This window comes from Schistocerca gregaria, chromosome 3, assembly GCF_023897955.1.
Source record: "Schistocerca gregaria isolate iqSchGreg1 chromosome 3, iqSchGreg1.2, whole genome shotgun sequence".
Classification (NCBI taxonomy): Eukaryota; Metazoa; Arthropoda; class Insecta; order Orthoptera; family Acrididae; genus Schistocerca; species Schistocerca gregaria.
The window spans coordinates 411,298,795-411,317,591 of record NC_064922.1 but is presented as its reverse complement, the minus strand read 5'-3'; the positions used below and the strand labels follow the sequence as shown (position 1 = coordinate 411,317,591).

General features: G+C 38.3%; 1 protein-coding gene across 5 annotated transcripts in view; it reads left to right on the top strand.

Annotated features, from left to right (window-relative positions):
- LOC126356279 (F-box/LRR-repeat protein 2) overlaps nucleotides 1–18,797 on the top strand; it is a 706,156-nt gene that overhangs the window by 650,920 nt on the left and 36,439 nt on the right. For all 5 annotated transcript variants that reach the window (XM_050007148.1, XM_050007147.1, XM_050007146.1 and 2 more), the window contains 2 exons: nucleotides 5,559–5,664; nucleotides 11,277–11,443. In XM_050007148.1, coding sequence (XP_049863105.1) covers nucleotides 5,559–5,664; nucleotides 11,277–11,443 — 273 coding nt within the window. The remainder of the gene's footprint in view (nucleotides 1–5,558; nucleotides 5,665–11,276; nucleotides 11,444–18,797) is intronic.

Genomic DNA, 18,797 nt, shown 5'->3' with positions numbered 1-18,797 from the left:
TCGTTTCGATTGTTAATTTCATATTTAATTTTTTTCACGTGTGCAATGAAGTAGCCCATACTTGCGAATTTTTTTACACATTATTAATTTACCCAATAACAGATGTAGCAAAATCCACAAAATAGTGACCGAGAGAACCAGTTACCTAGACAAAATTATATGACAACAACAAAACTGCATTATGACCTGACTGACGCAGTTCATTTCATGTGAAATTGCATGATGTGTATTTATACACTACTTGACAATTGCTGAGGAACAACTAATATGTCCTTGCTAAGAAACATCTGCGATCTGCTACAGAATAACTGACAATTGATGCAGAACAGTTAACTCGCGATATTGAAAGGAAATGTAGAGGGCAAGGCTTATTAAGTGCAGCGAAGCCTGTGCACAAATGCTCTGCATTCATTTGACAGTTCATGCAGTGCAGTGTTTGACAAAAATCGTCGTAGAACCGATTAGTGTGACATATCCTGTCGTGTGGCAACATGTCTGCAAGACATCATTTGAATGTTTACAACTGTGGACAAGCAGTTGGATGGCTTGAAGGCGGTCAAAGTGTCGCTACAATGACCACAGTAATGAACGTATCCAAAAGTGTCGTCTTGCGTTTTAAAAAGGATGACATGCTATGTAAAAGCACAAACAGACTACCATACTGCAAGGGAATCGATATGTATCCCCAGTGGTGACAAGGAACAGATATCTCACTCTAGGCAGACACTCCAGACCTTAAAGCCACTACTGGAACATGTGTCTCTACCAAAACCATTTCACAGGGATTAAATCAGACTGGTTTTTATGCTTTGAATCCTGTTTAATGCATCTCACTTCATCCACGGCATTGTCGAGAAAGAGGTTGTTGGTGTAGGGAGCGTGTTGGTTGGGGTGAGCAACAGCTGTCTAGTGTGATGTTCTCTGACAAATCTTGTTTCACTGTGGTGAGTGATTCTAGCCGCCAGTTACTGTGGAGAGAGAGGGCAACACGTTACAAACCACAGAATTTCACTTATGTCGCTGGTATGGGGCAGGCAGTATGACTGATGGCCAGACACCACTGCATACCTTTGAATGAGATACTGTTATAGCACAGTGGTACTGCAGGGAGATCATTATAGATCATGTCCCTCTGTTTACGGGTGCAGTAGGTCCCACTTTTCTATTTATGGATCACAATGCCTGCCCACACATGACCGCTGTGGTGTCAGACACACTAGAAAGTGAAGATATTTAATGTAGGGAATAGCCTGCTTGCTCCCTAGACCCAATTTCTATTGAGCATGCCTGGGATGCTCTTGGCAGACACATTTCTCAATAAACACCCCTCCACGAACTGTACAAGAACTGGAAACTGCCTCAAGACAGGAGTGGGACAATATCAGTCAAGAACTCAGAACAAGTTTGAAAGCCAACATGAAAATACGATCAAAATGTTCATTAGTGCCTAAGGAGGCATACTCCTTACCGGGAGTCCAATATCCACCTTCATGTTGGGAGTCTGATCTGTGTCAAACATGGACATTATTTATGTTTGTTATCTTGGTGAAATCTGTACAATTTTTCATTATAAGTAAACCATGCCAGCTCTGTTACTTGTGTGCTGTGTTTCATGTTGTTCATAATTGCCTTTGGTTATTTGCATCCAGCAATGAATCTATTCCGTAGTAACTATCAAGCAGTATGGAATATTTTGAGTATCATAATCCCATTATTGAGCTCTCTCTAGAGGCGTTGTACAGTTCAACAGTAATCTGATGAACAATGACTTTGATGCAAACATGTTATCAGCTTCCAAGAAAGGATAATTTGTATCAGATAAGTGGAGGCACAAATTCCAGAAATGCCTTGAAAGTTGGAGTGAATTTGTAGGGTGTGATTAGATTAGATGACATGTACTTTTTGTTCCAATAGACCGATATTGAGGAGATCCTCCAGGAGGTATAACATGTCTGCAAACAGAAGTACAAAATAAATATTTACAAACAAAAACAGATATGTTACTGTACTTTCCATAGGCTGCAAGTGAAATCGTCCTCATAATTGTGGACCAAGTCAAAAAATTGTAAACATATTTTCATGCAAAACACAATAGCAAACTTGTCACTAAACTGGTCAGTGCTCAATACAGTGAGATGTATATGATAACTCTTAGGCTATTGTAGCCATGAATCATCAAATAAAAAAATAGTTTTATCACAATTATTTACAATTATCTCACTGAATTTGTACAGAAGTCAGATTGTCCATAATACAATACTTGACTTTGTAAGCAACAAATACACATCTGTCAGTTCTACTAAGAAGTTCATCAGTGGAGTAGAAGGAATTATCTACCAGTAAATACTTTTGGCTACTTTTAAACTGAACTTTATTAGTAGTTAAACTTTTTATGGCTAAGTTGTTGAAAGGATGTGTGCCTGAATGATAGATACCTTTCTGGATCAAAGTAAGTGACTTTAAATCCATGTGAAGATTATTCTTATTTCTAGTATTCATTCCATGAAATGGACTGTTGGTTTGAAAAAAAGATATTTCATTGAGGAATAAATATACTGGGAAGCTGTAGTTACTATATCTTGTTTCATAAAGAGGCCTCTGCAGCACATTCTCGAGTTAACACCACAGACAATTCTTAACACATTTTTATTGGACTAAGAAAACTTTATCTTGGTTTGATGAATTATCCCAAGAAATAATCCCATGTTACATTATCGGATGAAAGTAAGCTAGGTATTACCTTTTTTTTATATTCCCTACAAATGGTTCAGATGGCTCTGAGCACTATGGGACTTAACATCTGAGGTCATCCATGCCCGAGCCAGGATTCAAACCTGCGACCGTAGCGGTCGCATGAATCCAGACTTAAGTGCCTAGAACCGCTCAGCTACACTGGCCGGCTATTCCCTACATCTGACAATGTTTGAATTGCAAACAGAGTTTTGTTTAGGTGCTTCAGCACTTGTGCCGTATGCTCCTCCCTGCTGAATTTATTATCAAGCTGAAATCCCAAGAATTAAAAACAGTCATATATCCGGTGTATATTGGCAGGCAGCCTCTTACACATTCTGAACTACATCTAGTGACAAGGACTTGGCTAGGAAACATATATTAATGTACTTGATAAGCTATTTATTGCAATGTTTAACTGGAAACAAAACAAACTGTAGCAGAGATTGTATTTGGAGGAGCCACTAACCCTATCCCAGAAGTTCAATTTAAGCTCCAATTGCAACTGGACACTGTAGGCACATCCCAGAACCTCTCTCCCCATCTCTGTCTCCTGCCTCAACCCTGCACACTCACCTTCTCTGTACACCCAGAAAACTAAACCCAACAATCCTGGATGTCCCATTGAATTCAGTTATTGTGCTCCTACTGATGGACATTCTGCCCCTGTTGACAAACACCTCCAACCAGTTGACTGAAACCATACCACTCACATCCCTTTCTTTGCCAACTCTTAACCACCCCCAATCATTTACATCATGGATCCCTTCTTGTCACTATTGATGCGAGCTCCCAATATACCAAATCCCTCATGCTCATGGCTTTGCCGCTATCAAACAGAATCCGTCCCAATTCCTTCAAACTCCAAACTCACTGACTCATTTCTCATATGCCTTATGAACTATATCCTGACACACAACTGTTTCTCCATTGAGGGGAAAATATGTAAACAAAACAGTAGCACAGCCACGAACACTTGCATTGGTCACTCTTTACCAGTAGTTTTATTGGCCATTTAGAAGAAACCTTTCTAGCCTCCACTACCCCAAAGTCCTTGTCTGATTCAGGTCCTTGTCTGATCTGGACTCAGAATCATGACCACTACCCTCGTCTCATCACAAGGATCAAGACACACTATCCTCATTTCTTCACAAGAATCAAAACACACTATCCTAATTCCTTCACAAGAATCAAAAGACACTATCTTCATTCCTTCACAAGTTCAATGCCTTATTTCCCATCCACTTCACTTGGTCTTCCTTAACACAACATGTCACATCCTGGACATTGACCTCCTCCTCTTTCATGGCTCCATTCACATTTCTGTCCACACATTACTCCCACCATTTTGACAATCCCATCCCTTCTAAAAAAAAAAAAAAAAAAAAAAAAAAAAAAGCAAGCCTCCCATATAGCCTGGCCACCTGGGGATGGCATATCTGCAGTGATCAGAACTCCCTTGCCCAGTATACTGATGGTCCCACAAAGGCCCTTACAGACAGGCACTATCCCCAGGATTTACTCTGAAAACATATTTCTCGTGTCATATCCCATCAAATCCCCCAGTCCCCCCCCCCCCCCCCCCTACCAACACCACCACTCCCAAGGACCAGCTACAAATTTGTCAACCAGTTCCACCCTGGTCTGGAACAACTGAATCAGATCTATCATGAGGGCTTTCATTATCTCTCATCTTGCACTGAAATGAGTGAAATCCTATCCAAGATCTGTCTCACTGCTTCCTAAACTGGTGTTCCATTACCTACCACACCTCCACAGCATTTTACTCCATCCCTATGCCACTTCCATTGTCAACTCCTTGCCACAAGGATAATATCACTGTGGAAGACAGTCCAGCACTTACTACTATAATCAGGCTGACCTTACTGCTTTAGAGCTGGGCCACTTGTGACAGCAGCTATGTTATACACTAACTCTGTTGCAATCACTGCACAGTATTTTATGTCAATATGACATCCAAGTAGCTTTCCTCCAGAATGAATGGCCACTATCAAACAGTGGACAAGACCACCCTGTGGCACAAAATGCAATTGAACTCAACATGCTCAATTCCAATGGCTGCTTCACAACTGAGACCATCTGGATCCTCCCATCCACAACCAGCTTTTCTGAGCTATGCGTGTATGATTTACCCTTTCAACGCATCCTTCACTCCTGGAACAATCCTGGCCTCAATCTCCATTATCTGAGTGTCCTCACACTCTCTGCCCAACAGCTTCCCCTCGCTCTGTCCTATCACTCTCTCCCAGCTCCCTTGCCATTGTCATCTTCAATGTGTGCTGCTTCCCCCTGGCTCTGACACCCATGCAAAACAGGCCTAGTCCATTCACCTGCCAACCTTCCCTCTCACATTGAGCCAGCAAACTGACTTCTTTCCTCCGAACCACTAGCTTCCCAATCCCAAGCCCTCCTCCTGCGTCTGGCCTCCTTTTCCCTCTACTCACCCACCCTTGTTCACTTCCTGAAGTGCATTTCTGGTGTTGTGCATCCAACCAGCCAGCCAGCACTATGTGGGGCTCAAGTGTGCATGTGTGTGTGTGTGTGTGTGTGTGTGTGTGTGTGTGTGTGTGTGTGTGTGTACATTTACCTGTTACGTTATAAATCTTTTAGAAGCAATAAGATTTATGTGTCTCACAGCTTTTAACTTCTCACTAACATGTAGCCATTTGTGTATTTATTGTATAGGATTAATGTAGTTTAATAATTATAAATGCACTTTTGTAATACTGAATTGTTGTTATACTTGGAATTTTGTTTCACTTATTTTGTGTGAGCATATTAAGTAGCTGCTCTGCTAATCCTTACAGCTTGAATGTCTGGCAGTGAACTTCTGTGCCAAGGTGACTGGGTCATGTTTGAAAACTTTATTCCAACGCAGCCGCAGGCTTCGATGTTTACTTATGAACCAAACAAGTAAGTTTACCTTATGATATCTGGCCTAATAGTTTGCAAATACCATACTACCATGTGACATGATACTTCAGGATTAAAACTAGTTTGTAAGAGAAACTGTAACTGAATCTAATAATGTTTTGAGAAAAAGCATTTCATTTTCCAGCAGATGAAGCAGGAAACACTGAAAAGTTACACAATACAGATAGAAATTTTAATGTCTTAAATAAGTTTGTATGTCAGGTCATGTCCTTTATTTAGTTTCTTCTGTTTGCATTTCTGATATGTAAGTGCTTCCCATATTGTCCAAAATGTCTTTTAGCTTTCTTGTCTCATGCATACATATCTTATTTTTTGGAATTTGATTAATACAAGAATGAAGTTCTTAAAATATTTAACAAAAAGGTGGAAAAGGAGAGTTTACTTCCAGTTGACATCAAGGTAACTGGAGCTGGAGTACAAGCTCAGATATGGAAAGAATAAGCATGAAAGTTAACCACATCCTTTTTGTAGGAACTACTTTGAGTTATTTGATGAAACACTGCAAACCTAAATATGGATAACCCATTGCCTTACCATTGGACCACCTAGCTTGGATGAAAAAAATTTCCAGTAGTTTCATCTGTTTTCATGTACATAACTCTCGAATTTTGATAGTGACATATCATACTGAAATACTAAAAATTATATTTGATACTGTTTTTATTATTTCAAACTGACTGGTTTTGTGCAGTGTCACCTACCTTCAGATCATTTCCCATAGTAACAGAGTAACCAGGCTTAACCACACAATCAGCTTCACTGTCATATACTCAGATACACCACAGTGAAGCTTATAGTGAAATTAAAACTGGTTTCTCTGCAACTCCAAGAAATGATATAAAGATGGATGGCATTGCCCAAAACTGGTCATCTGAAACAACAAAAACGGCAATCAACAGATGAAAATAAGTCTGAATCTGAAATGTTATCTGTTAAGAAATGAAAAAGTAAGGCTATTGTCATCCTGAAGGTTGATTTGAACAGCACAATGCTGTATTAGGTACATACTAGAGGGATATTACACTGCTTCCTCTGACCTTTGAACAGACTTCTACAGACTGTTATGGTGGGACCTACAGTTTAATATGGACTCCAAACTATAGTGCAACTTATCATTTTTCACATTTAAAAATCATTGCCAGAGGTCGTAAGTGATAAGTGACACAAGAAATCCTAGGATTGATCAAGACATGAACCCTTGTCCTCTGGATTTGTAGGCTGACACTTATCAATAAGCCAACAAACTCTGTGGAGACAAATGTAATTTCCTTACAAATGTCACTTGTGGATTTCCTGATGCATTGTTGTTTCCTGTTTAATGACTGTTATTAATAGTTAAGGCAGTAGACTAATTTTCTGTAGGTTTCCTATTTTAATTCCTATCCAGTCATCAAGATTTAAGTTTCTGTGATTTCCCAAAAATTACATAGCACAAATGCTAGGATGACTTTTGGGAAGCCATTGCACACTTCCGGTTCCATCCTTCCCCAACTGAGCTGTAGTGGTCCATCTTTAATAATCTTGCCATTGTTAAGATTTAAAACTCTAACCTTCCCTTCTTTTTTTCAACAGAACTATGATATTCTGGACACTTCAATGTTAAGGTTTACACAGTCTAATGTTGACCTAAGAGGAGGCAATGGTATAGAGAAAGTAGCCTAAAATGTTGCAGATTAAGAGACAGAAACTTTGTTAACGTATTGTGTCTTAATGACAGTGTCCAATATTGATGGCTCATCTGCCCATTAAAGAACAGATTGTTCAAGATTTATTCTCTAAAAGTTTGGGCTGCAAAATTTCACAGTCAATAAGTGATATTATCAATACCACACACAAAAATAATCTACACTTAGTGCAATTTTCTTGTGTCTGTGATTGTGAAATAAGACTTTGAAAATCATGTTAAAATTACGTGAGTTAGATTCCACATTATTGATGTTTTCAGATTCTTGTTGGTTTCTATTTGATGTGTTAACTTCATTTTACCTAAATCATTAAGTTTAGACTCAGTAAATATCCTATTTGTTACAGATTGATGATAATGGTGTGTTGTACAACAGTAACTTTGTTGTTTTGTTTACTATTGATTATGTTCTGTGCTCTTTTTGAATTGCTGGGAACAGTTGTGTACTCATCTTATCTGTTGTAAAATTTAGTTAAAGAATAGCTGAGTCACTTACAGTCTCTGTGTACAATATGACATAGACTCCATGAACCTTCTGGCTTCATTAAGCTTTAGCAGCTTTTCTACATTACTACTGATAGATGTATCAATTTGCTTTGCAGTGATACAATAACTGAATTGTGCCAACATTTCTTGATTTGAAAATGTGAAGAAACAGTTGAAAAAGGATTTGTCATTGTGGTTTTCATTTGGTCATTATCTATTTTGACCCACTGATATCAACAATGGTTGGAATATTGATATCAACAATGGTTGGAATATTGTTGTTTGTTAGTTTATCATAAAAAAATCTTAGAGCTTTGGTAGATATCTCATAAAAGGATTTTGCTATGGTTTTTGTGATTACTTAGTATATTGCTACCCAAATAGTCATGAGTATTTCAATTAATATCTGCCTATCTGTGGTTCTATGTTTTTCTTCCTCCCTCTTGAATAGCAGGCAGCATTTGTAAAAAAATAAGGTTCCTGGATATTACTTGTACCTCTGTCAGCTGTAACTATTCTGCCTGAGAACTTAGTTTTATCAGTCTAGGCAGCTGTTTGTCTGACTTTAAGCCACAGTTTCTTTGTTCTTTGCTTGGGTTTAATGACTGCAGCACATGTCTAAGAAATGTTATATACTTCTTTTAGTAGGTGTATTCCTTATTTTAATAACTTTTTGTAGTTTGGTGATCATTGTTGCTAATTACTGATATTATTCTCTATGTAGTTACTGTCAAATAGGTCAGATCTGTATTTTGTACTTCCCTAATTAATGGGTTCCTGAACTACCTGTTGCCGATTCTTTTCGAGAGAATTTATAGTATTTTTTCAGGAAGTTTTGAATGGAAGATCCATTCTACTCACAATGTTGCCCACCTGCCCTACAATGGCATTCCACTGCCAACCCTATGTATACGATATTCTGGTGTATCCCTTTGTCACACTCACTCCCGGTCTCTTGCCACATGATTCATATACCTCTTGAACAACCAGGAGCAACGCCTGTCCAATTCACTCACCATGTATGTCCTACTCCAGTCTCTTCACAGGCATATCCTATCCCATTATTGGCACAGCCACCTGTGGAAAAAGCCATCTCATATACCACTTCTGCTCCAGCTTTGATGTGCACAGCATTTTATGTGGGCATGGCCACCAACGAACTCTCCAACCTTATGAATGACCACCACTAAACTGTGTCTAAGAGCAGGTTTGACCAGCCAGTGGTGTAACAAGCAGAACATGGAACATGCTTGATTTCAATGGCTGCTTCACAACACTTGACATTTGGACCCCCCCCCCCCCCCCCCCTCCAAGCTCCAGCTTCTTTGAACTATATACATGGGTGTTTTCCTTGCAACACATCCTCTGTTCCCAGTACCAGCCTGGTCTCAAAATTCTGCTAACCCACTATACCCACAACCTATTCCACACAATCTCTCTTTCCTCTGTTCTGTCATCTCTCCCAATCCACTCTTCCACATCATAATCACATGCTATTCTGACAGCTGTGTGTTGCATTCCTATGCTGTGCTCCTACTGCCTGTCCCTCCTGCGTTGCTGTCTTGTGTACCAGCTGACTTTCTCTGTGCCATCAGTCATCCTTCCACTCTCCACTCCTTTTCTCCCTTCACCAACTCCAGTCAACAACCCCTCACACCAACCCACATGCCACATTGCAGCCCTGACATTGTGCATCAGCCAGTACAAGATAGCTGTACAGTGTATGATGTGCTGTGTGAGTGCAACTGGATATGGATACAGCCTCCTGGGTGGCTGTGGGGTAGCCAAACAAAGATGTGGAGATGTTGTCATGTGGTGCACATCATCCAATTAACAGTCATTTATTTCAGAGAGTTTTGCAATCACTATGTCCTTTACCACTGTGGCCTAACAATGGCCATGCTGTGCTCATACTGCATGGTGGCACAGAGTGGCACATCAGCACATAGCAAGGAATCTACAGGCACAGCTCGTGGTGCAGTCTAGGGTCAGTGCCAAGGTGTGGCAGCCAGTGCATCTCTGTAGTCTGGTGCAGCTGTGAACTTCTGTCAGAGCCTGCGTTTTCTTTTTGAGTGTAGCTGCTCTTGGCCCCAGAAATCTGCATTCCTCTGTTGTCAGTTGTCATGTTGTCATGTGGACAGAAACCCAACAGCAACATGGACGACAGCCTGAGAAGTGGTCTCAGCTTATAGCCAACAAGGCAGTATTTGTAGTGCTCAGGAGTGGTGGCATAGACATCCTGCTCCCAGGCTGAACAATTCACAGATGGGCAGATCGATTCTTCATTCATGTGCTCCAATTTTCCAGGCCTGTCACCATTCACCATTCTTGGGTAGTCTAATGTGTAATTTCAGAGCTTCTGAGCTTTCTTTAATGCAAGTATGCAGTGTGAAAGTCATTCTTGCATTGTCCCTAGGTTTTGTCCCCATTGACAGAATAGTGTTGTGTCTGCCCTGCACAGTTGTCAAGGTGCTGAATCAGCAGTTTCTGATACTCTCTCCCACAGCTTGTTTGTACTTTGGCTCTTCTGAATGCTGACTCTGGTTTCATCATCGTTGGGTACTTGACAGGCATGCTCCATTTACTGTCTGAGTCCCAACTGGTTCCAACAAAATTTTATTTGTCACTTAATTACTATTCTGCTGTGCAACATTGTATATGAATGAGTGTGTATGTGCATTCTTTCCTCTTTCCATAGTTACTAAAATAATACTGGGCTTCTTCAGAATTCATGATTTTTATTGCCTCCTTTTTTACATCCAATCACATCACTGATTTGTATAATGTCATTACATTAACTACGTTTTTTTCTGAATTTTGTATTTATTTATTTTCCTTGTGTTTTAATTGTCATCAGCCATGATATTTCCTTTTCTGAAGTGCAGCTTTGGTGGGGGTATAATGCACTGCTATGTATGCACTTTTGTATGCTCTAAGGCGTGACTTAACAGGTAAGTTCCATTCAGAGCAAAGACAAAATAGTCTGGAAAACAGAACACTGACTACACGGAATAAATCTTCACCTCATGTCAGACTGTGCAGCCAACAGTCAGTAAGTGTGATGTTACATTATCTGCCAGTCCCCAAAATACTTAACCATGTTTCATAAAAGTTGTAAAAAGCAGTAAATATTATGCACAAGTTCAGTGCTGATGTAGTCAGACACATCTGCTCTGCCACTGGACTTTTTTATCACTCTGAATTACCAGTTAATTGTTCCCAGTCAGATCAATTCACAAATTAATAACATGGCCAAGTCAAGTTACTACTATGGTATTCTGTTGTAAAATTTACTGCCATTAAAGTATATTATTTACACACAGCTGTTACAATGAAAAATTAGTGGCTTGACATAGTTTGTTTTATTTTAAACAAGTTAATGATGATATTAGTAACATGAAAAATATTTGTCTGAAAACAGGCTTGCAGAGTGAACATGTGATGCAAGTGGAGTGGGAGAAGGCCAACATTCAAGAACTTGATATAACAGCAACAGACCTGTCAACTGAGTGCCTCATTGATATGCTCACACGTATTCCTGGACTACGTTTTCTGTCTGCTGGCCAGATCAATGGATTCAATGATTCGGTAAATCACTATCAGCTATTTTTATAGCTACTACTGGATAAAATTTTATTCAAGGCTTCAAAACTGCATAATGTGAACTTTACTGAACTCCATTGTAAACTTTTATTCTTCATTGTATTTTTAATTGCAATGACTCTTGCTGGGGGACTTAAACTGCGTAGTTAAAATGAATATAATAATAAAGGAGTGGAGATATGTGTACTGACTTACATCATCAACACTGAGAGCCATTGTTTTCAAGCTATAGGGACTTTCCTCATTTTGTACAAATATTTTATGTAGCTTTAAATGTGTTACAGGCTCTAAATTTAAACTTGATCATTTGTAATAGTTGTTAGGTTGCAGAAATGCTACTGATCAAATTTTTAATATCTTTTGGAACCTACAAACTATTAAATGTGTATACTTTTAAAGAAATTTAAAATAGAAATTTGATTCTTTTCTATAAATAAGAAATATCTGCATATTCTTGTAATTTGAATGTTATGAAATATTTTTAACCACCATAATACATAGTTAATGTGTATGAGAGTCTAGTTCTGGACTTGAAAACTAACAATGGCTGCGAGAGTAGTGTGCTGACCACGTGCTTCTCTGTATCTGCATCCAGTGACATTTATCGGCTGTGGATGGCACAGTGGTTGGTCAGTGCCATTGAAGCATCCATGGCCTGTTTGGACAGACTTTAGTTTTTAGTCAGAGTCTAGTATGATATGAAACAACTGTTATTTTATAAGAGTCAAGTTAATTCAGTAATGGAAACACCAACTGAGCTCTTGAATGAAAATCAATTTCTTTTCTGTCCACAAACCTGTGTATCTTCCCCCAGATGGCACAAATAGTTTTAGTTTTCATTTTTATTTGTCATACAGTTTCAAATTGTTACAACAGTTTTTCTGCAACTTTTGTGACACTGATATTTACTGTCAAAGATTCACTTTAATTGATGACCTCTACCGAAACACTGCATGCAGTGGCAAGGATAGTTGATAAATGACATACAGTATAAAAAAGAAGTACTGTATATTACATCATCTAACAACCAATAACATCATTCTGCTAGTTTCTCCTCTTTTACCATTGCAGAGTGTGAGTAAAACACACAGCAATGGCTTTTGTAATTGTGCATATGTGGTGACAATTTTCTAGTTATGTTTCATGTTTGATGCACAATAAACAGTACCTTCAGTAAGAAATTACTTACGATTAGAGGAAATAAAATTTTGCTGTGATTAGTCAAAATAAGATGTTGCCTATTTCCAGTTAAACATTTTTCTAATGTGGCTAACAAGTTTAGTTATTCATAATAATCAGTATGGTTTGTGCTGTACAAAGAGTTTCTGCTTTATTTATATTTATTTGTTATTGTATTTCATGTTATTACAAACTCCATTGATTCAAATAGGAGAAGAGTTACTTGGATATAAGAAATGGAACCAATCAGCATTTTCTTTTTCTTTTCTTTTTTGTTTATATTTTTGAAATTATTCCTTTTATTTTAGAACAATTATGATGTAGAGTAACTTCAATAATAAAAGCATCATCATTATCTGGGAATCTTTCCAGCAAACCAATTGGGATGCCCCTGAGCAGTTTGCCTTACCTGTTTCTGTCCTGGTAAATTTCCACACTCACCACAGTGTCCACTGCCACTCCTTTCCTTTCAAGGTCTGCTATAATTTGGTCCACCCACCTCTTTTGCCCAATTGGTCTTCATCTTGGCAAATTCCTCCCCTATGGGAAATTCTGTTAGGCTGCATCTATTTCACATGCTGAAACCAGTTCAGCCTTGCTGCATTCAGCCCTTTGTCCATTGTCACTTCCACTGCCAGGTTTCTCCATATGTGCTCATTTCTGATCTGGTCTCCCCTTTTCTTTTATTTAGCAGATCTAAAGATATTTACCTCAAAAACTTGCAGTTGTCTTACTTGTCACTGATTATGACTCGGCTCTCCAAATTGTAGAATGTGATGGATAGAAGAAAAGCTCTGAACATAGTTGCTTTAGCTCCTAGAGGAACAACATTATCCCAGACAAGACTTCATACTAAACTGAAGAATTTGGGCCCTTTGGTTAACCTGTTCAGAACTTCAAGATGATACTCTCATTATCTGCCACAACACAACCATGATATATGAGACTATTCACAATCTTGATCTTGTTCCCTTTCAAAAATACATTACATGACATGGGTATTGTTCTAATTCACATTGCCATTATCTTGCTTTCGTTCACAATTAATTCAAACTCTTTGAGTTGATATTTGGTGGTAAGTTTCTATGGGACCAAACTACTGAGGTCATCAGTCCCTAGGCTTACACACTACTTAATCTAACTTAAACTAACTTATGCTGTGGACAACACACACACCTATGCCTGAGGAATGACTCAAACCTTTGATGGGGCAAACTCTTTGAACTTGGTGTTTACCACACAGATCCAGTTTCCTCTGCACCTCCATGCTGGCTTCATCACAAATGGCATTGCCATCTACAGCTTCACCTAAAGGTCTTCTTTCTCCACTCCCCTGGTGTCCTTCCTATAGTATTCACAAGTGTGATGAAGAGTGTTGGAAAAAGGAAATGACCTGTTGTACATCTCTCTTTGTTCTGAACTACTTTCATCTTCCATTTCTTATTTTTACACTGTTCTCACAATTATCATGCAGTGTCTGAATTTTTGTAGTTAGAGAATTATTATCTTTAAATTTTGTCTTATGTGTTCTCCAAATCTACAAACACGATTATTGGGACTTTTCCTTTCTCTCAGTATTTTTCCATTATTTGTTCAAGTGCAAAAATAAGGTCAATTGTTCTTTGTTAATCCTAAATCCAGGCTGCTGTTATTCAAGTTATAGGATAGCTTTCAACCTCTTTCCCAGATTCTTTTCCAAGATCACTCCATAGTTGGTACACTTCTTTTCATCACCTTCTTTAAATACTGGTGTTGTATTTTCCCTTTTGCACTCAATGGGTACAGTATTTTTTCACCATATGAGTAGTTAAGAGTAAAATGTGTTAGATTCATGTTAGCAGACTTACTAGAATCAACAGCTGATTTAATACAGTAACATGTGAAAGTAGATGTGGTATATTATGCATCAGAATATTAAACTCTATATTTGTGCAAATACTAATGAGAGATTCATGTCATCAGATGTGGTGGGGGGACCAGAGCAAATGCTAATCATCATCTTTTGTGCTAATGCCAATAGTCCAAGGCCTGCACCTGAGTAGCAGGAAGAAATACAGACTAGCTGAACTGCTTGCACAATTTGTAAAGGGCAGTGTGGGGAGGGGGGGGGGGGGTGCTCTAGGACACAAGAGATTCTCTGTAACTACTAGATTCAGAGGACACAGTTTTAAGTTATTGACAGAAGCATTCTTGAGAGAGATCGGAAGAGCACATGGTCAACTATGTAACATATAGCTGTCAGATAAGTAACGTACAGTTGTCAGGCAGGTAATGTTAGTTTGTTCCATTAGAACTGTGTGGGACTGGGTGCCATTTATACAGAGGTGAAGAAAAACTTAAGGATGAAAGTGACTTTCACGTGATGTGTCACTGCCAATTAACATAGCACAATGAAACTTCGACTGTACATAGGAAGAATTGCTACAATATAGTGCAGAAGGTAAATGAGAGAAATACTCAATGAGATAAACACAAATGACACTTTCATTCAAAGAAAATCATCACACTAAAGTCTCAATTGTTGATGATTGTTCTTTGGGCATTACAGAAGGTGGGAGATTGTTCTTAATGGGGCATATGTTGAGCATGTACAGCAATGCACGCTGTGCGACTTGATCCCATGCTGGCAGCAAGGTTGGCAAGGAGTTATTGTGGTACGGTATTCCATTCCTCCATCAGCATGGTTGACAACTGCTGAATGGTCATTGGTGCATGCCAATTTACTGCAGAGTGTCTTGCCAATGCATCCCACATGTGATCAAAGGGATTTTAAGTTAGGGAAAGGGGCAGACAAGTGCATTCACTGAATATCCTCTCATTTCAAGAGCTCCTCCAGCTGCACTGTCTGATGCGGTCGATCCTTGTAAACTACCTTATGTTGCGGGTCCAGCTCCATTTGGCATTATAGTCATACTGACATGCCATGTGATGTCCAGCTTTCTGTGCACAATTGAGAAGTGTCTGGCAACATGCTCCTGCACTTTCATTCATTTCCACTGAGTAGTTAATATGTTACATTACTTTATCTAGCTTGTCTTTAAGTTTTGCAGAGCAGTGCACTCCCACAAGACTGAGAATTTTCTGTCAATATCCTTTGCTTCCTCTATGGACTTTCTTCAATTACCAGTAGCTGTCTGCAGAAGTAAATTTCCTGTTGTCAGTGTGAAGAATATCTGCAGTATATAAACTCAAGAGAATTGGAGTGAGTAGAGTGGTGAAAGTAGAGAGCCCTTTAGCAGTCCATTCTTCAGAATTATTGCTTACTAATGCCTTGTGTAGAATAACTTGGAGATATCTGTCACAGAGAATATTATTGAATAGTTGAGCTTGAATTCTGCAGGGGATTGTTGTTAGAAACTTCAAAAGGAGTATCTTTCCCCACACAATATCAGAAGCTGCTATTAAATCAACAAATACTATGAACAATAGAAGAATGATTGCTGGTAATGTATGTAGGAGTTACCTTCAAATTGCCCTTTGTGTGTCCTCTAAGTGGTGCGAAATAAGCATTAATAAACTGACAACCATACAGCATTTGTTGATCTTCAGGCCTTGTTATTTGGCTTTTACACTTTGATTTGATTAGTAAATTTTTCAGATGTGTAGCAATTGTTACATATTTTTTAGTTATTACTAGCAAAGTGAATGCCTGGGTGTAATCATGTTTCTAGAGACAACCACAAACATTTTTCCATAAAGTCACTGACCATCTTGTCTGACAGTGGCATAAATGTATTACCGATTAGGGTGACTGCTTTTGAAATAATAAATAGTTTACTTACTTTTTTTCGTCTGTCTCATTTTCATTTTAATGCTCCTAATAGTTGATAAACTACAACTAAGTAATGTGAGATGAAGAACAGGTTAAAGACTAAACGGAGTGAAACAAATGCCCTTATGTAGTATTTCTTAAGCAGATTGTCATCAATGATAGGTAAAATTTAGTGCACCATACTGAAGAAATGCTTTTCTAGAGTAATGTTTTCCTTCATGCATTCAACAACCCAAAACAGTTTTACTTGTACTGTGAGATTAGATTAGATTAGATTAGGTTAATACTTGTTCCATAGATCATGAATACGACACTTCGTAATGATGTGGAACATGTCAGGTTAATGAAAGATGTCTGTACAAGATATTACATTACACAAAATATTGCATGACACTAATGCTTAAGTTAGTTATTTTCCCTCCCTTAATTTATATCTAAAAATTCAGCCAATGAGTAGAAGGAGTTGTCATCTAGAAATTCTTTTAATTTATTTTTAAATGTTGGTTGACTATCTGTCAGGCTTTTGATGCTGTTTGGTAGGTGACCAAAGACTTTTGTGGCAGCATAATTTACCCCCTTCTGTGCCAAAGTCATATTTAACCCTGCATAGTGAAGACCATCCTTTCTCCTGGTGTTATAGCTATGCACACTGCTATTACTCTTGAACTGGGCTGGATTATTAACAACAAATTTCATAAGTGAATATATATACTGTGAGGTTACTGTGAGGATCCCTAGATCCTTAAATAGATGTCTGCAGGATGACTGTGGGTGGACTCCAGCAATTATTCTGATTACACGTTTTTGAGCAATGAATACTTTTCTACTCAACAATGAATTACCCCAGAATATGATACCATACAAAAGCAGTGAATGAAAGTAGGCATAGTAAGCTAATTTACTGAGATTCTTATCACCAAAATTTTCAACAACCCTAAGAGCATACGTAGCTGAACTCAGACATTTCAGCGGACCATCAATGTGTTGCTTCCAGTTTAACCTCTCATCAATGGACACACCTAAAAATTTTGAAAATTCTACCTTAGCCGGAGGCTTCTGTTCAAAGTCTTTATTTATTACTGGAGCTGTGCCATGTACTGTACGGAAATGTATATACTGTGTTTTATCAAAATTTAAAGAGAGTCCGTTAGCTGAGAACCACTTAATAATTTTGTAAAAAACATCATTTAAAATTACATCACTTAGTTCTTGGTTTTTGGATGTTATTACTATACTTGTATCATCAGCAAAAAGAACTAACTTTGCATCTTCATCAATATGGAATGGTAAGTCATTAATGTATATAATGTATATCAAGAACAGTAAAGGACCTAAGACCGAACCCTGTGGGAACCCGTACTTGATAGCCCCCCAGTTTGAGGAATCAGCTGTTGTATTAACATTACATGAACCACTTATTTCAACTTTCTGCATTCTTCCAGTTAAGTATGAATTAAACCATTTGTGCACTGCCCCCCTCAAACCATAATGATTTAGCTTATCTAAAAGAATTCCATGATTTACACAATCAAAGGCCTTTGAGAGATCACAAAAAATACCAATGGGTGATGTTCGGTTATTCAGAGCATTTAATATTTGATCAGTGAAAGCGTATATAGCATTTTCTGTTGAAAAGCCTTTCTGAAAACCAAACTGACATTTTGTTAGTAGTTTATTTTTACAAATATGGGAGGCTACTCTTGAATACATTACTTTCTCAAAAATTTTTGATAGAGCTGTCAGAAGAGAGATTGGGCGATAGTTGTTGACATCCGACATATCCCCCTTTTTATGCAATGGTTTTACAATGGCATATTTCAGTCTATCGGGGAAAACACCCTGCTCCAAAGAGCTATTACATACGTGGCTGAGAATCCTACTTATCTGTGGGGAACAAGCTTTAAGTATCTTGCTGGAAATGCCATCAATTCTGTAAGAGCTTTTACTTTTCAGTGAGTTTATTATTTTACTGATTTCAGAGGGAGAGGTTCGTGGAAATACAGTTGTTTCAAACTGCACAGGTATGGCCTCTTCTATTAGAAGCCTTGCCTCTTCTAGTGAAGATCTAGATACTATTTTCTCCACAACATTTAAAAAATGATTATTGAAAATATTTCCAATTTCAGATTGTTTGTTAGTACACTTGTCATTCAGTTTTATGGCACTAAAGTCTTCCTGTGCTCTTGGTTGCCCTGTTTCCCTTTCAATAATATTCCAAATTGCTTTAATTTTTTTATCAGCGTTACTGATCTCAGACATGATACACATGCTTCTGGACTTTTTAAAGTTTTTTTTAGTACCACACAATAGTTTTTATAATATTGAACAATTTCGGGGTCAGTACTCCCTCTTGCTGTTGGGTACAGTTCTCTTTTATGGTTGCAAGAT